This window comes from Pleurodeles waltl, chromosome 1_1 (assembly GCF_031143425.1).
Source record: "Pleurodeles waltl isolate 20211129_DDA chromosome 1_1, aPleWal1.hap1.20221129, whole genome shotgun sequence".
Lineage (NCBI taxonomy): Eukaryota > Metazoa > Chordata > Amphibia > Caudata > Salamandridae > Pleurodeles > Pleurodeles waltl.
The window spans coordinates 774,034,587-774,048,783 of record NC_090436.1 but is presented as its reverse complement, the minus strand read 5'-3'; the positions used below and the strand labels follow the sequence as shown (position 1 = coordinate 774,048,783).

Genomic DNA, 14,197 nt, shown 5'->3' with positions numbered 1-14,197 from the left:
TGCTTCAGGAGTGCTAGTTGACCCCTATTCTGCTGTTGCTTCTTACCATCATTAATAGTTAGTAGTCTGTTGCTCTCAGCTAGGAGTATCAGGCTCTGCCTTTTCCCTTCGCATTCAAACTATATCTTGAAGGGGTGACCCCATCTGTAGCTTGGGTACTGCTTTCCAAAGAAGTCTGGGATCAATGTGAAATTCCTCCTTTTCTGCAGAGTCACTTGGTGATAGATCCTGGTAAATTGCAACTCTACAACCACCCTCAAATTTGAAGTCTCTCTTTTGTCTTAGGCCCTCATAATTTCTTCTATTCATGTGTATTGATACAGTAGGAAACAATATCTGGTGGTCGGGTGTTCTGCTTTCCTACATATCTCCTATCGGAGCTTACAGAACCTCTCTGGAATGCACTTCTGAGTTCAAAGAAGACCTTTATTGTTGTTAATTCTCCCCCACCCATAAGTTCTTGTGAGACAAAATTAGTAGATTTCAAGCACACGTAGTCGCAGCAATGAAAGCAAAATGTATCACAGTACTTCTCAGTTGCAATGTACACAGCAAATACATATATATGATTATAGTATCAAAGCAAAGCACAAAAGTCAAATTCATCACCGTATGGGCAAGGCGGCAGGGCCTATATATTCAGCTTCATCTTTCTGGGATCTGCAAGTTGATGACTCCGGTCAACTGCGAGAAAGAGATTATCTACCCAAACGGAAGACTGGCAACTGACGTCTAGCTCCAGCCTGAAGTCAAGCAGATTTGAATCCAACTCACTGTAGCCCAGAGTCATCCTTAAAAGCAAGCTCAGTGTGAGGCCTGAACGACCTTGGAGAATGGCCAGTTCTCTTGAGCCATTCCGGTCTCAGACTGTATTGCGAGGTAAACGCAAAATCTACCTGCTCTTATCAGCTAAGGTCTGGTGTGAAGAAAACAGCTTGGTCCATCTTGTGGAAAAACACAGCTTGGAAGGATACAGACATCTGCAATGTCTCAACTGCAATGTCTAACTCCACGTTAAAGCCAATAGGCAGCTGAGCTGAATACAAAATGTAATGTCATGTCAAAGCCAATAGGCGGCTAAGCTGAATACAGAATGTAAGGTCTAATGCCATGTCAAAGCCAATAGGCAGCTGAGCTGAATACAAAATGTAATGTCTAATATCATGTCAAAGCCAATGGGCAGCTAAACTGCTAATGTCATGTCAAAGCCAATAGGCAGCTGAGCTGAATACAAAATGTAATGGCTAATGCCATGTCAAAGCTAATAGGCAGCTGAACCGAATACAAAATGTAATGGCTAATGCCATGTCAAAGCCAATAGGCAGCTAAACTGAACAAAACATACAATGTGCTACTGGTGAACATTGAGCAACTAATATGCGCAGTGGTGAAACACAAAGTCATTGGTCAAACACAATTAATAGCATCACATTCCACCCTATGACCAATGAAACTTTGTTTCACATACCTCTTATTTCAAACAAAAACATCAACACAAAAAGAAACATTATAAGCAAATCAGATTTGAATGATAAAAGCAATCACTGTAAAGCAATGAAAGTGGATTAACATATAGATCTCAACCTTTCACATCAGATACATCTACACAGAAAAGTGTCTCTAAAATAGCAATTTGATGTAGCATGAGTTCTACTCATGTAAAGGTGCATGGTCCACCTGAAAGGTTTGCAGGCAAAAGGTAAGTGAAAGTCAGAGTTCCATACGAAAAAACACAGACAGTTAACTGTTAAAGTTGCTTAGTTCCAGTGGAAGAATGTAATCAAACAAGTTGAACTTGAACTGAAGGCGCCAGTTGCGCAAAATGGATCCATGGTGCTTGTACTTTACTCAGTCAGGTTCAGGTTGGGGGTTCGGTCCCTTCTTCGACCCCACACACACACACCCGAAGGGAGACCACACAGCACACTCGGGGACAGTGGCGAAACGTGGTAGGATCTGCAAAAGAAAAAAGTATGACTTTTCTTGCAAATAACATTTGTCACCTGAAATGTACCCTTCCTCTTCCTTTCCCTGGTTCATAATCAGCAGGATGTTTTTGGGGCCCTTTGTTATAATTTCTGCAGGTTCTGGAGGGTCACTTGGGGCTTCTACCCACACCTCGGCACTGAGGTTTTTATCTGCTGCACCACAGCTTCCCTTTTCTTGCACTGTCAGAAGGGCTGGGGAAGACTCCTTCTTTACCAAACCTCCATTCACTGCACTTTTGACAAGTTTGGCCATTCTGTCTCCAATTTGTATGAATGAATCAGATTATTTTCTAGTTATCAGCATAATTTTAATTTCTCCTAGGTAATCTGCAGCAATCATTCCCCCTAAAACCTGATCAATTTGCCATATCTGTCCTGGTAACTTTCCTCTCTCCAATTGATCTGTGTCTGTTTGTGGGACAGACCTCTCTTGTGCGTGCTGCACAGTTTTTATCAAATCTAGGGGAATGTGCATCTCACTCATCTCTGCCCACCTGTAAGTGGCTTTTTCTCCCAGCTGTCCACATTTCTTGTGCACCTACTTAGCCATCCCCACTAAGTCAGAATTCTGGGTGTACACTTCAGACTCTTAATTTTTCTCTTTAACATCTGCAAGAGAATTGAACCAGTTATGTACAGGCCATGTGGAAAACCAAACAGCTAAACCATTGGCAGTGAACCAAGAATCAGTGTAAAAATGACACATCTTGCGCAGCTCTTGCTTTAAAGTCTGACACACATTGTACAACGCTGTTCCTTCTCCTGTGCTAGAAAACATTTCAGTCAACTAATCATTAGTCAAACACACGCTTTTTATCCTCATGGGACACAAATTCAAATGGTGCACTCAATTTCACTGGTGACTCTTTTACCTGTGGTACTCCCTGCACCCTCTCCACATCCTGAAAAGGGGCTTGTGGCACCTGTTCATGTAGGGCTGCAGTAACTCTAGCCCTGTCTTGCATGTACCAGATCCAGTGTATGATCCTAGCTAGGGGCACTCTTTTCTTCCCCTGTCCCTGATTTACATGTAAATCAGTGTTTTCTTCTTGTACTGCACAGAAACCTAAAGTCTGCATTATTTCATTTGCCAAATCACAAGCGCGCAGCTGCTTATATTTTTCCCTAGTGACTTTATACCAAAGTGTTAAGATTTCACTCAGATGAGGGCTATACTGTTTCCAAAAATCAAACAAGTTAATGAAACTCGGTGTCTCTTGCTTAGTGCAAACAGTACGAAACTCCCTTACCAGTAACTGCTCATTTTGCGACGGTACCTCGTAAATCACATTCTGAGCTCTGTTCTCCGTGTTATCATTTAAGGAATGCACTTCAGCTGCCAAAAAATCCGGCTCACACGGAGGCTCAGACTGGCTCACAGCTGTCTTAACCCCCTCATTACTGGAATGGGAAAAAAAAGATTCTTCTAAAACAGCAGTTTTATAGATTTCAGCATTATCTTGCATTAATGTGTTCTGGCTAATTTGCTCACGTAAATTCTTATTTTCATGTTCTAATTGCCTACATTTCTCCTGCATTTTTCTGTAAGCAGATAAAAGTATCCAAACCCTTCTGTCAAGAACAAAAGGAACATCATTGCTTTCAAAAGGCACATTTTCTAAATATGCTTTATCACAGCAAGAAAACATGTTTCTCACAGCACCATCAGGCAGTTTAACTACACATGCATTTTCAAACATGGTCTGCCGTGCTTCTGTAATTCTCTAAACAACAAAAAATAATTACACTTTTAAATTGTGCACGTAGAAATCTCCAATTTGACTCTCAATCCTGCTGACTACACCATAATGTTCTGCTTTCCTACATATCTCCTATCGGAGCTTACAGAACCTCTCTGTAATGCATTTCTGAGTTCAGAGAAGACCTTTATTGTTGTTAATTCTCCCCCACCCACAAGTTCTTGAGAGACAAAATTAGTAGCTTTTAAGCACACGTAGTCACAGCAATGAAAGCAATATATATCACAGTACTTCTCAGTTGCAATGTACACAGCAAATATATATATATGATTATAGTATCAAAGCAAAGCATAAAAGTCAAATTCATCACCGTATGGGCAAGGCGGCAGAGCCTATATATTCAGCTTCATCTTTCTGGGGTCTGCAAGTTGATGACTCCGGTCAACTGCGAGAAAGAGATTATCTACCCAAACTGGAGACTGGCAACTGACGTCTAGCTCCAGCCTGAAGTCAAGCAGATTTGAATCCAACTCACTGTAGCCCAGAGTCATCCTTAAAAGCAAGCTCAGTGTGAGACCTGAACGACCTTGGAGAATAGCCAGTTCTCTTGAGCCATTCCGGTCTCAGACTGGATTGCGAGGTAAACACAAAATCTACGTGCTCTTATCAGCTAAGGTCTGGTGTGAAGAAAACAGCTTGGTCCATCTTGTGGAAAAACACAGCTTGGAAGGGTACAGACATCTGCGATGTCTCAACTGCAATGTCTAACTCCACGTTAAAGCCAATAGGCAGCTGAGCTGAATACAAAATGTAATGTCTAATGTCATGTCAAAGCCAATAGGCGGCTAAGCTGAATACAGAATGTAAGGTCTAATGCCATGTCAAAGCCAATAGGCAGCTAAACTGCTAATGTCATGTCAAAGCCAATAGGCAGCTAAACTGCTAATGTCATGTCAAAGCCAATAGGCAGCTGAGCTGAATACAAAATGTAATGGCTAATGCCATGTCAAAGCTAATAGGCAGCTGAACCGAATACAAAATGTAATGGCTAATGCAATGTCAAAGCCAATAGGCAGCTAAACTGAACAAAACATACAATGTGCTGCTGGTGAACTTTGAGCAACTAATATGCGCAGTGGTGAAACACAAAGACATTGGTCAAACACAATTAATAGCATCACATTGGGTGTGCTTCTTTGAGTTCTGGTGCAGCAGTCTTGGGAATTCTTCCCATTTTAACCTCCGTCGCTAGCCCAGAAGCATTGAGAAAAGTTTTTGGGATGTATTTCTTACTGTCTACACCCTCTACTCCATTGGGTACTCCATTATTTCTAACAAGTCCCTTCTTGATCGATTTTCAGTATCTTCCATTCTTAGAGAGGGATATTTTAGTCTGTCAGATTAAGTTCATCTTGTTTCAGATATTTGTGTTTGTTGATTCTGTTGTCTATGGATTCTGCCAGTTGATGTCCCCTTTATCCAGGTCTTTTGTCTCTTTTGACATCCTTTGTGTGTTTTCCCAGGTTTGCACACGGTGTGCTGAGGTCCTCTCAGAGGTTATGCAAAATCTGTACTAGAAAGTGACTTGTAACCTCCTTACCTAGTGTGGTCACCTCATCATTCTCCCCACACAAAAATGACTGTAAGTCTTTGTTACTCGTTTTATTTAGCAACATGGTTTTCTTCTCTGCTGCACCATGTGTGACCTTATCCTTGACTGACTTGTTTCTTTTGCCCCTGTTTCCCACAGACATCCTCCACATGGGATAGAATGCTGATGTTTTCTGCCTTTTTTAGTTGCCTGACAGTTCTTCAGGGCACCCTGTTCATCCAACAGGGCAGCAACCAAGGAACTCCCTCCTGAGACCCACACTAGTCTGCCAAAACTCCTTTCTCTTTGCAAGGTGGTTCTGCTGTTAACAATACCAAGCAATGGCTCCTCCAGTCAGGCCGTCCCTCAAATGCATCCGGGTGTGGTTATTCACCATATAAGATGTGGGCTTTTGCCAGCCTTAGGGTGGTGGCTTTGATTAGCATTCCTTTGTACATTTCCTGTGGTACATCATTCATCCTCACTTAGACAATCAACCGACCACAAGCAAGCAAGTGATAGACACAGACTCATGGCGTAACAATCACATGCTGTATAGTCCCATAGGCAACCCCTACTTCTTTCCTTGAAATGTTGTAGAGGTGTTCTGCTTTCTAACATTGCCATGTAGGCAGTCAGTGGACCCCTATGGTGCAATTAGCCAATGGTGAGAAGCTCGTCAAAGTTCTCAAACCAAGTTGGTGTCACCAGCACACGAGGATTGGGCAGGTAGCAACCACCAGCTCTCCTGCCCCAAAGGAGAAAACCCACTGCCAGAGAATTAACCTGGATCACACCACAGTGGTAGGTTATGATGTGGGACATACCTGCATTACATGTTGTGCCTCTTCTCCCAACATGGCCCTGCAATCTCATGTCTTTTTGAGAGAGTGAGGAGTGGGGGTCAAACGATTCCCACACTTCACCAGCTGTAAGTCCTGCAGTCAATTGCTAAGAGGGTTTTGATTCCACCTTGACTCCCCAGTCCGCCTGCATGCTATCTCTTGGCCACTCAGTACTAACACCATTTACTTCATACGTGTCCCTAGGAGTGGTCCTCTTTTCTGGCTCGGAATCTCCTCGCTCCAGAGAGCTTGCTTGAGGTAACCCAGCTCACCTCCTTTGTTCTGTTGCACTGTGTGCATGCTTTTTCCTCTGGCCCATGTTCAGACCATTCTTGACTCTGCAGGTTCTCATGGGCTACAGCATATTGGTCTCTCAATCGCCCTCTGATTCTACCACACTTTGCAATGTTTCACTGTGTGTCTGGCCAAAAGGTGGAGGTATTTCTCAGGGCAGACCTTGATGCGATTAACTTTGTACTTGGCTGAATTGCCAATTTTTTAAGTGTCACAGCTGAAATGGGCTCTGCTCTCCTCTCATCTCAGGAGCTACCATTGCCACCCACTGATGTGACCTTTTCCACTATTTTGGTGCTTTCTGGGTCTTTCCTTTACTTTGATTGAAGGTGACGGGTGGTGACAGCTGGGATGGGAGGGGGTCGAGATTCATCCTACTTAGTTGCTGTCTTGACCACCTGGTCGAGCCTGCCCATTTAACACCAGGAGTTGGTATACAGGGTCATCGAGTCTTCTTCTGATTTTTGCACTTGTTATCTGTATTATTGCTTTTAAAAAGCCTTAATTGTGACCAATCTTGCAAATAGGTCATGAATCCAAGCATAAATAGAATGACCACTTCACTCTCAAGATTTGCAAGTACTACCCCGATGAACTCATAATATTAAATGTAGAGAAAAAGTTTCCTTTGCTGTCACCCATTTGCAATTTCTTTGTGAGTTGATGGGTGGGAATGAAGAAAACATGTTTACAGATAGTGGAGTTTTGGCGACACGTTGCAGTCGCTCAGAATACAATTTTCAGTATTTGATCTGTTGCTTATGCAATGTGAAAAACATAGTTATGGTTATGTATTTAATGATTACGAATGTATGATTACAACTCTCATCCAGTGGCTTAATGCATAATGATGTCCACCTACAGATTATGGATAAGTAGCGCATTAATTTTCCATATCTCGCAGACAGTCATTGAATTTGGGCACTACAAAGGGTTGTTCCAACCCCCTCCCGTGCCACAAGGGCCTGCGTTATGCCCTGGAAATATCAGACCATTGTGGTAATTGTCAATTCTTAATTTTCTGTGAAGCTTCAGGTTTGAACTGTGTGTTCCGACTATTTTGATTGACTCAGGTGTGCTAGTATATTAACACACAATATTTTTTAGTTTTAACTGTATTTTTTTATAATCACCAGGTAAGTAGGCTATTAAACTACCATAACAATGTGAAACTCTGTGACGGGTGTGCTTCTGTGTTTAAGCTGCACTTACCTATGTTTTGCACAATTTTAACAAGCAATGATTTTGTAAAGTGAATTTTTGAACTGAAGCAACAAAGAGACCATTTTTTTTTCAGGCTGAAAACTCTGTATTGGAGGAGAAGCTCCAAAGGTCAGAAGAGGAGCTCTCAAAAAGATTGACTCTAACGCAACAGGTAGCTTTGATAATAATGTGGTAACATTTTGCATATTTATTTATTTATTTGAAATATAACAAGACCTTCATGGAGACAACCACTCTTCTATTTACTTATAAATTGTGTATGTTTTGTTTCCTTTTAACACGCTAATTGCCTTGCAATATATCTTTTAAATTGACATCCAAAATATTACTTTAAAGAAGACAATGTATTAATGTAATCATAATTTACTTTGTTTTTCCAATTAAATTAACTGTGCTAGTATTTTTCTCTTGAAATGACTTACATTTTTTGGGACAAGGCACACGGCCCTGTAGTGACCCATGATTTTCTTCAAGATTGCTTTGTGTTGAACCCCCTGGCACACAGCCGTATTGCTGAGTTTTTAACTGCTATTTTGTATTATTTTTCCCATAACAGATGTAGAACAGTGTGTTTAACATCAGTAGACCATATTCCCAGAGCCCATTGGTCTCTCTAATTTGCTCTGAAATGGCTAGCAGCAGCTATATATTAAATGAAGCTAATGAGCCAAAGGCAAGTCCAGGTGCTGGTGTTCTTTCTAAAAAAATGGCATGCACCTAATTAGCATACCTAATCTACTCCTAAATTCCTAGTATATGGTACTACATGCATTTAGGACCTATACATTAAGTGTGACAAGTGGGCTGCATCACACATTGTGCCACCCACTTAGGTAGCACTTTTGGAACATGTCTCCAGGCCTGTCCCTGCAGCCTGTGAGAACAGTTTTAAACTGGCATTGTGATCTAGCAAAATAAGTATTTTGCTGGGCCTAAACCTTAGTTTGAATACCTAAGTCACCCATAAGGTAGGCCCTAAATGCCCATGTGGCAGGGTGGATGATATGTAAAAGTAGGACATGCAGGCTTAATTTTAGGTTCTGTCAATGAAAAACCACAAAAGATATTTTTCACTGTGGCAATGCTAGCCCTCTCATAGGAAAACAGTAGGTTACAATCTAACAGGTTATAATGCTTAACTTCAGTTTGCGAGCATCTAGAAGCATGAATCAAGGACTCATTGGAATAGTAATTCAAAAGCCAACTTTAATGGATGTTAGAATTCAGAATTGTGGTTAAGAGGTATGAAACCTCTTCTCATGCAACCACTAAATCCCTGTCTACTACACAAGTCATAAAATTAACCTGTGCTTAATCCCGAAGATGCTTGGCACAAAAGCAATCAGTCTTAACTTAGAGGTACTTAAGTATTTATGCAGCACATAAACAGGAATAAAGCGGAAACACAACACAAGTCACATGAGACCAAGGCAGAGTTGAAAGTTACTGCCAACTGTGATGGTGCACAGGTCTGATACAAAAGGTGGATTGGGCCTGGTCTCAGTTTTCTTTCAGACTGGAAAAAAAATTGAGGAAGATTTCTGAGAATGTAACATAGCAGGGAAAGTCAACCAAGGTGTCAGAGGAAGAGGCATTATGTTAGGGAGTTGCTACATAAAGATTCAGTGAAGATGTTCACATCTGGACTTTTTGGCAGTCTAAAATCTCAAGTGGGGTGAGGGTCCAAACCGTGCCTGGCAAGGACTCCATGTGGCCTGATGCTCTTCCAAAGAAGAGCAGCTGAACTGGACTTGCTGCTGCAAAGAGGACTATAACTGGAAGTACTGTGAAGTCAGGCCGACCGGCGAGGAACATTTAGGCTGATAATCTCTGGTAGTCCTGGGTTCCAACAGCAGGGTGTTCTCAAGCAGCAGGGCAGCTCTCTGAGGGTTTTAAGGCAGGATTCAAGCAGCAGGGCAGTCCTCTGTAGTACCAGGCAGATCTTCTGAGTGTCCTCCGCAGGTCCAGCACTGAACTGAAGAGTGCGTCAGAATGCCCTATTTTTATACCTGGTGTCAGATTTGAAGTGGAAGAATCATCTAAACCTTCTCCCCACAGATAATTCTGGAATTTTCTTCCTCTCCTTCCCAGTCCCCAAGATGTCTTGGGTGACAAATGACTGGTGTGAAGTTCTTTGTGTGTGATGAGGCAGATCCTTTGAAATGTAAGTCGGGCCAGCAACAGTTCCATCCTGCCAACACCTAGTCCCCCTTTTTCTCACTGTCCAGGAGGAATACACAAAGGCCACCTGCCAACTGTTCTCAGTTATGTGACTCAGGATACAAGCTTTAGGCACTAAATGATTAGGACAAGAAAATGACAACTTTCTAAAAGTTGTGTTTTGTGAATTAAAATCTGACTTTAACAGAGTATTTTAAATTACAATTCTTTTGAGACCAAACATGATATTTTTACTTGTTATCAAAGGTAATCACTTACTAAATGTAATAAGATAACCCTATTTTATCCTTTGGGAGAGGTAGGCCTACAGTATTGAAAAACACATTTAGGGATTTTTTTTTACTACCAGGACATATAAAACATAAAAGTACACATCCAACTTATTAAATACTTTGTACTCTGCTCCAGGAGGCAGCAAACAGGAGAGGAGTGGGCAAAAAGATTGAAGGAGAGAACCAGAGAAACTAAATTTTCAAGTTTTAAGTCAAAATAGTGGCAAGAAGCTCAAAGCACTATTGGGGATATCTGGTTGCGCCGGACTGGGACACAGTCATGAGCTCAGGCTGACCATAGTAGAGCATGGGTCGGCTACAGGGGCTCAATTAGACCTTCTGAAGAACAAAGGGCCAGATGTAGCAAAGGGTTTTTCCCATTCTGTGTCAATGGGAAAATGTGTTCGTACATATGGCCCAAAGTCCTTAAATCTCAGTTGTAGAGCATTGCATGGATCTCCGTCAAGGATGCTTCGCACAACTGAGGCAGTGCGTCCATTCTGAGACGCGGCAAGGCTATGATGCAAGGTCCTGTTGCATCGACTTCGAAGGTCCCATCCACAGGGCTTGTAATTGAATGGCCGATGTTGGAGATGTGTTGCACAGTTAAGGCTATGCATCAATTCCAAAGTTCAGTAAAACTGCGATGAGGAGGTTCAGTGTCATTGTTGAGGCTGCCATCGATGAGAGATGCAAGGAACTTCTCTAGAGAAATGTCATGCAGCAGTGGCCCCAAAGGCGATGGGTCAAACCCAAGATGCGTGATGCAGCAGTGAAGCAAGTCTTTTACTGTAAGTCGAATCCACACAGCAGCGGGAGTGCATAAGTTCAGCTGGAGTATGTGCCACTCAGCTGAGAGGATGCATCAATTCTGCTGGCAAGCACCCTAAGGCCACTTCCAGGGGCCCAGGACTGGGCTGGCACCACTTGACAGGTTAGACTCACAGATACTGAGTTCAGGTGCAGAAGTAGGGTAGTTGGAAGTCAGTTAAGTCTGTGAGACTTCAAATCAAGGCTCTTCTGGATTCAAGAGACGCAGGTCCAGTCCTACTCACTGAGGTCCAGGAATGGCATTCCTTCAGCAACAGAGCAGTCCTTTCTGGAAGAGCATCCAGAAGTCCATGCCTTTGAAGTGCACAGATATTCTGTCCTGCTGCATTGGTTCCAGATTAACAACAGAGAGTTTGCAGCCCTGTGTGTGGGGACGGGACACAGCCTATTGAGGTGTAAGTATGGCTGTGATCAGCTCCTCCCTTGCATCCTGCCCAGGGTGGCCCATCAAGTCACATCTAAGCTCCCATTGTCTAGGTGGAATACACAAAGCCCAACTGATGTCCAGTCATGAAACCAGAAACAGACAGCAGACACTAAATGGTTAGGGCAGAATAATGGCAACTTTCTAAAGATGGCATTTTCAAAATTACAATTTAAAATCTGACTTCACCAACAATTAGAATTTCAAATTGTGATTTCAAACAACAACCTTGAATGGGTCATCTCTTCCCATTTGGAAATTACACTTATAAAATGTAATAAGATAACTCCATTGTTGTTGATGGGAGACATAGGCATTGCAGTAGTGAAAAACAAATTTGAGTTTTTCACCACCAGGGCATGTAAAGGAAAAGAACATGCTTTACTTTTTAAATGAATTTCACCCTGCCCTCTGGGCTATCCAGGGCCTACCTTAGGGGTGACGTGTGTATTAAAAAGGAATGTATGGGCCTGGTGTCGCGTAGGATCCCATTATGCTAATGAGGCTACTGGATTTGGGGAACAGGATCACATGGATGGTGGGTACTAGGTATGATTCCACACCACATGACACCTGTTGGCCTAATCAGCGTTCTCCAGCTAACTATCAGTGCCTTATCTCTGGCCGAGATGATTGTGGCAACTGGGCACATGACAAGGAAGACTCCGCAGGGGATTAGTGGTCGTATTAGATCCCATCTCTTTCTCTCAGTTACTGAAAGTCTCATATAGGCAAAGACAACAGAGGTAGAATACAGTTCAATAAGAATTTATTGAAATAACTGCATCTTAGATAAAAAGGCATGTGTTGCAATAATTAGGTTGATAAAAACACAATAAAAGCAAGCAGGTGACTAACAATGCAAAACACAAGAACAGTCATACCATACTGTCACTAGGAGTGATATATTTATATATATTTCTCCTACCTATACTATGTTTGAGCACAGTGTAACAAGCCTAATCTGCCCTTCAGGTTTCCCCCTTGGGGGTACATCTTCCCTCATACCTGGAGAAGGAAGCCTGTAATCTAGAGAGACTCCGTCCCCATTTCCCCGTCTAAGCAAGTAACTGCAGGGGAGCAATCAGCATACAGTTGTGGTCATCTGGCTGTAATCTCCCTCTAACGTGTCTAGGACAAAGGGGTATTTTTATAGTAAAACAACTGACATTTTAAGAAATGGTCCCCACGTATGAGTGTGTGTTTTATGTGAATGATGGAGACACAGCATACCATGTTTGTCGGCAACCCTACCTGACTGTAGCCTTGAAGAAAGCACAAAGTGAAATAAATGTCCTACTAAGAATGTGATGCTATCCTAGGCGAAATTACGAGATAAAGAAAATAAAACAGCACCGCAAATGTGGCAATTGCTATAGAATTAAAGCAATACTGAATAAAATGTAACTCAATTAAAGTGCGCAGTGGCAGGCCTAGTAAGCAAAAACAACGTGGCTCAAACATGGCTAAAACAGCTATACAACACTGGCAAAAGGGTAATTTTGCCAGGTTGACATGGCACTTTGAAACTGTACATGCATGATCTGCACCCAGGCCTAAGACCTGTTTAAATGGCTACTTAAGTGGGTTGCACAATCAGTGCTGCAGGTCCACTAGTAGTGTTTACGTTACAGGCACATGTACTGCACTTTACTAGGGACTAAATAAACTAAAATGACAATTGTGATTAGCCAATGTTTCCATGTTTTAAAGGAGAGAGCACAAGCACCTTAGCTCTGCTTAGTAGTGGTAAAGTGTGCAGACTTAGTACCAGCTAAAACAAGTTCGGAAACAGAAGGAGGCAAAAAGTTGGAGGGAGGACCACCCTAAGGCTGAAGGGACTAACATGTGTCCTCAGTTGAAAATGTGAAGAACTATGCAAGTGGGAGTTCTGTTATCTTAGATGAAGGTACTTGGCTAGACCATCACCATTAGTGTGGGCTGACCCAGGAAGATGTTCCACCATGAAGTTCATTCCTTGGAGGTAGATGGCCTACCTCAACAGTTTGGGATTTTCACTCCTCATTTGCATGAGCCATCTGAAGGGCCTGTGGTCTGTCCATAACCAGAAGTGAATCAAACGCGTATGGTCTCAGCTTTTTCAGTGCCCAGACAACAGCAAAGGCCTCCTTTCAATGGCACTCTACCTCTGTTTCTGTGGAAGTAACATCCTGCTAATGAACGCTACCAGTTGGTCTAGGCCCTCCTCATTTAACTGTGCTAAGACAGCCTCTTAGGGGACCGAGTAGTTGATCCAATAGACAACATCCAGGACCACAGGGTCAATGGGTCTCCCAGTCCCCTGCTCCTTTAGCTTCAGCCTCCCAGCTGCTTTAGTTTGCCCTTAGTTGCACAGGACCACATTGTGAACAGCAGGATCAAAGTTGACTGCAAGCATTTTATGTCTGCCATTCTCCTTTTCTGCTTTTCTAGTGCTCCTTAGGTGTTCACAAAGGGGATGGCTATGGCCGCTACCATCCTTAGAGTTCAGGGGTACCATTCTTCCCCTACCTTGAAGACTGGCTGTTAAAGGTGGGCATACCACAGTCAATTATGGACCAGTTCCAGATGATAGTGAGCCTTCTTAGATCACTGTGGGTTCATGATCAACCTGCCAAAGTCACACCTGTCCTTTTTGCATGGGCTTCTTTTCAACTGAGCCAAAGTCCAGGGCGTTCAGCCTAATATTCAAATGTTTCAGTCTCTCTCCTGGGGACTCAGTGATGATGGCTCTGATGCTTCATGGTATACTGGCCTCCTTTTTCCAGCTTGTTGACTGTACCATGCAAGTGGTGGGTGCTCGATTGCAATTGGACCAATGTCAGATCCCTCTTGCTCTCCCCCCGG

At 42.7% G+C, this 14,197-nt stretch overlaps 1 protein-coding gene across 1 annotated transcript in view; it reads left to right on the top strand.

The window, feature by feature from the left end:
• Positions 1-14,197, top strand: part of LOC138287290 (spindle assembly abnormal protein 6 homolog) — a 248,489-nt gene that overhangs the window by 91,168 nt on the left and 143,124 nt on the right. The window contains exon 6 of the mRNA XM_069227650.1: positions 7,716-7,793. Coding sequence (XP_069083751.1) covers positions 7,716-7,793 — 78 coding nt within the window. The remainder of the gene's footprint in view (positions 1-7,715; positions 7,794-14,197) is intronic.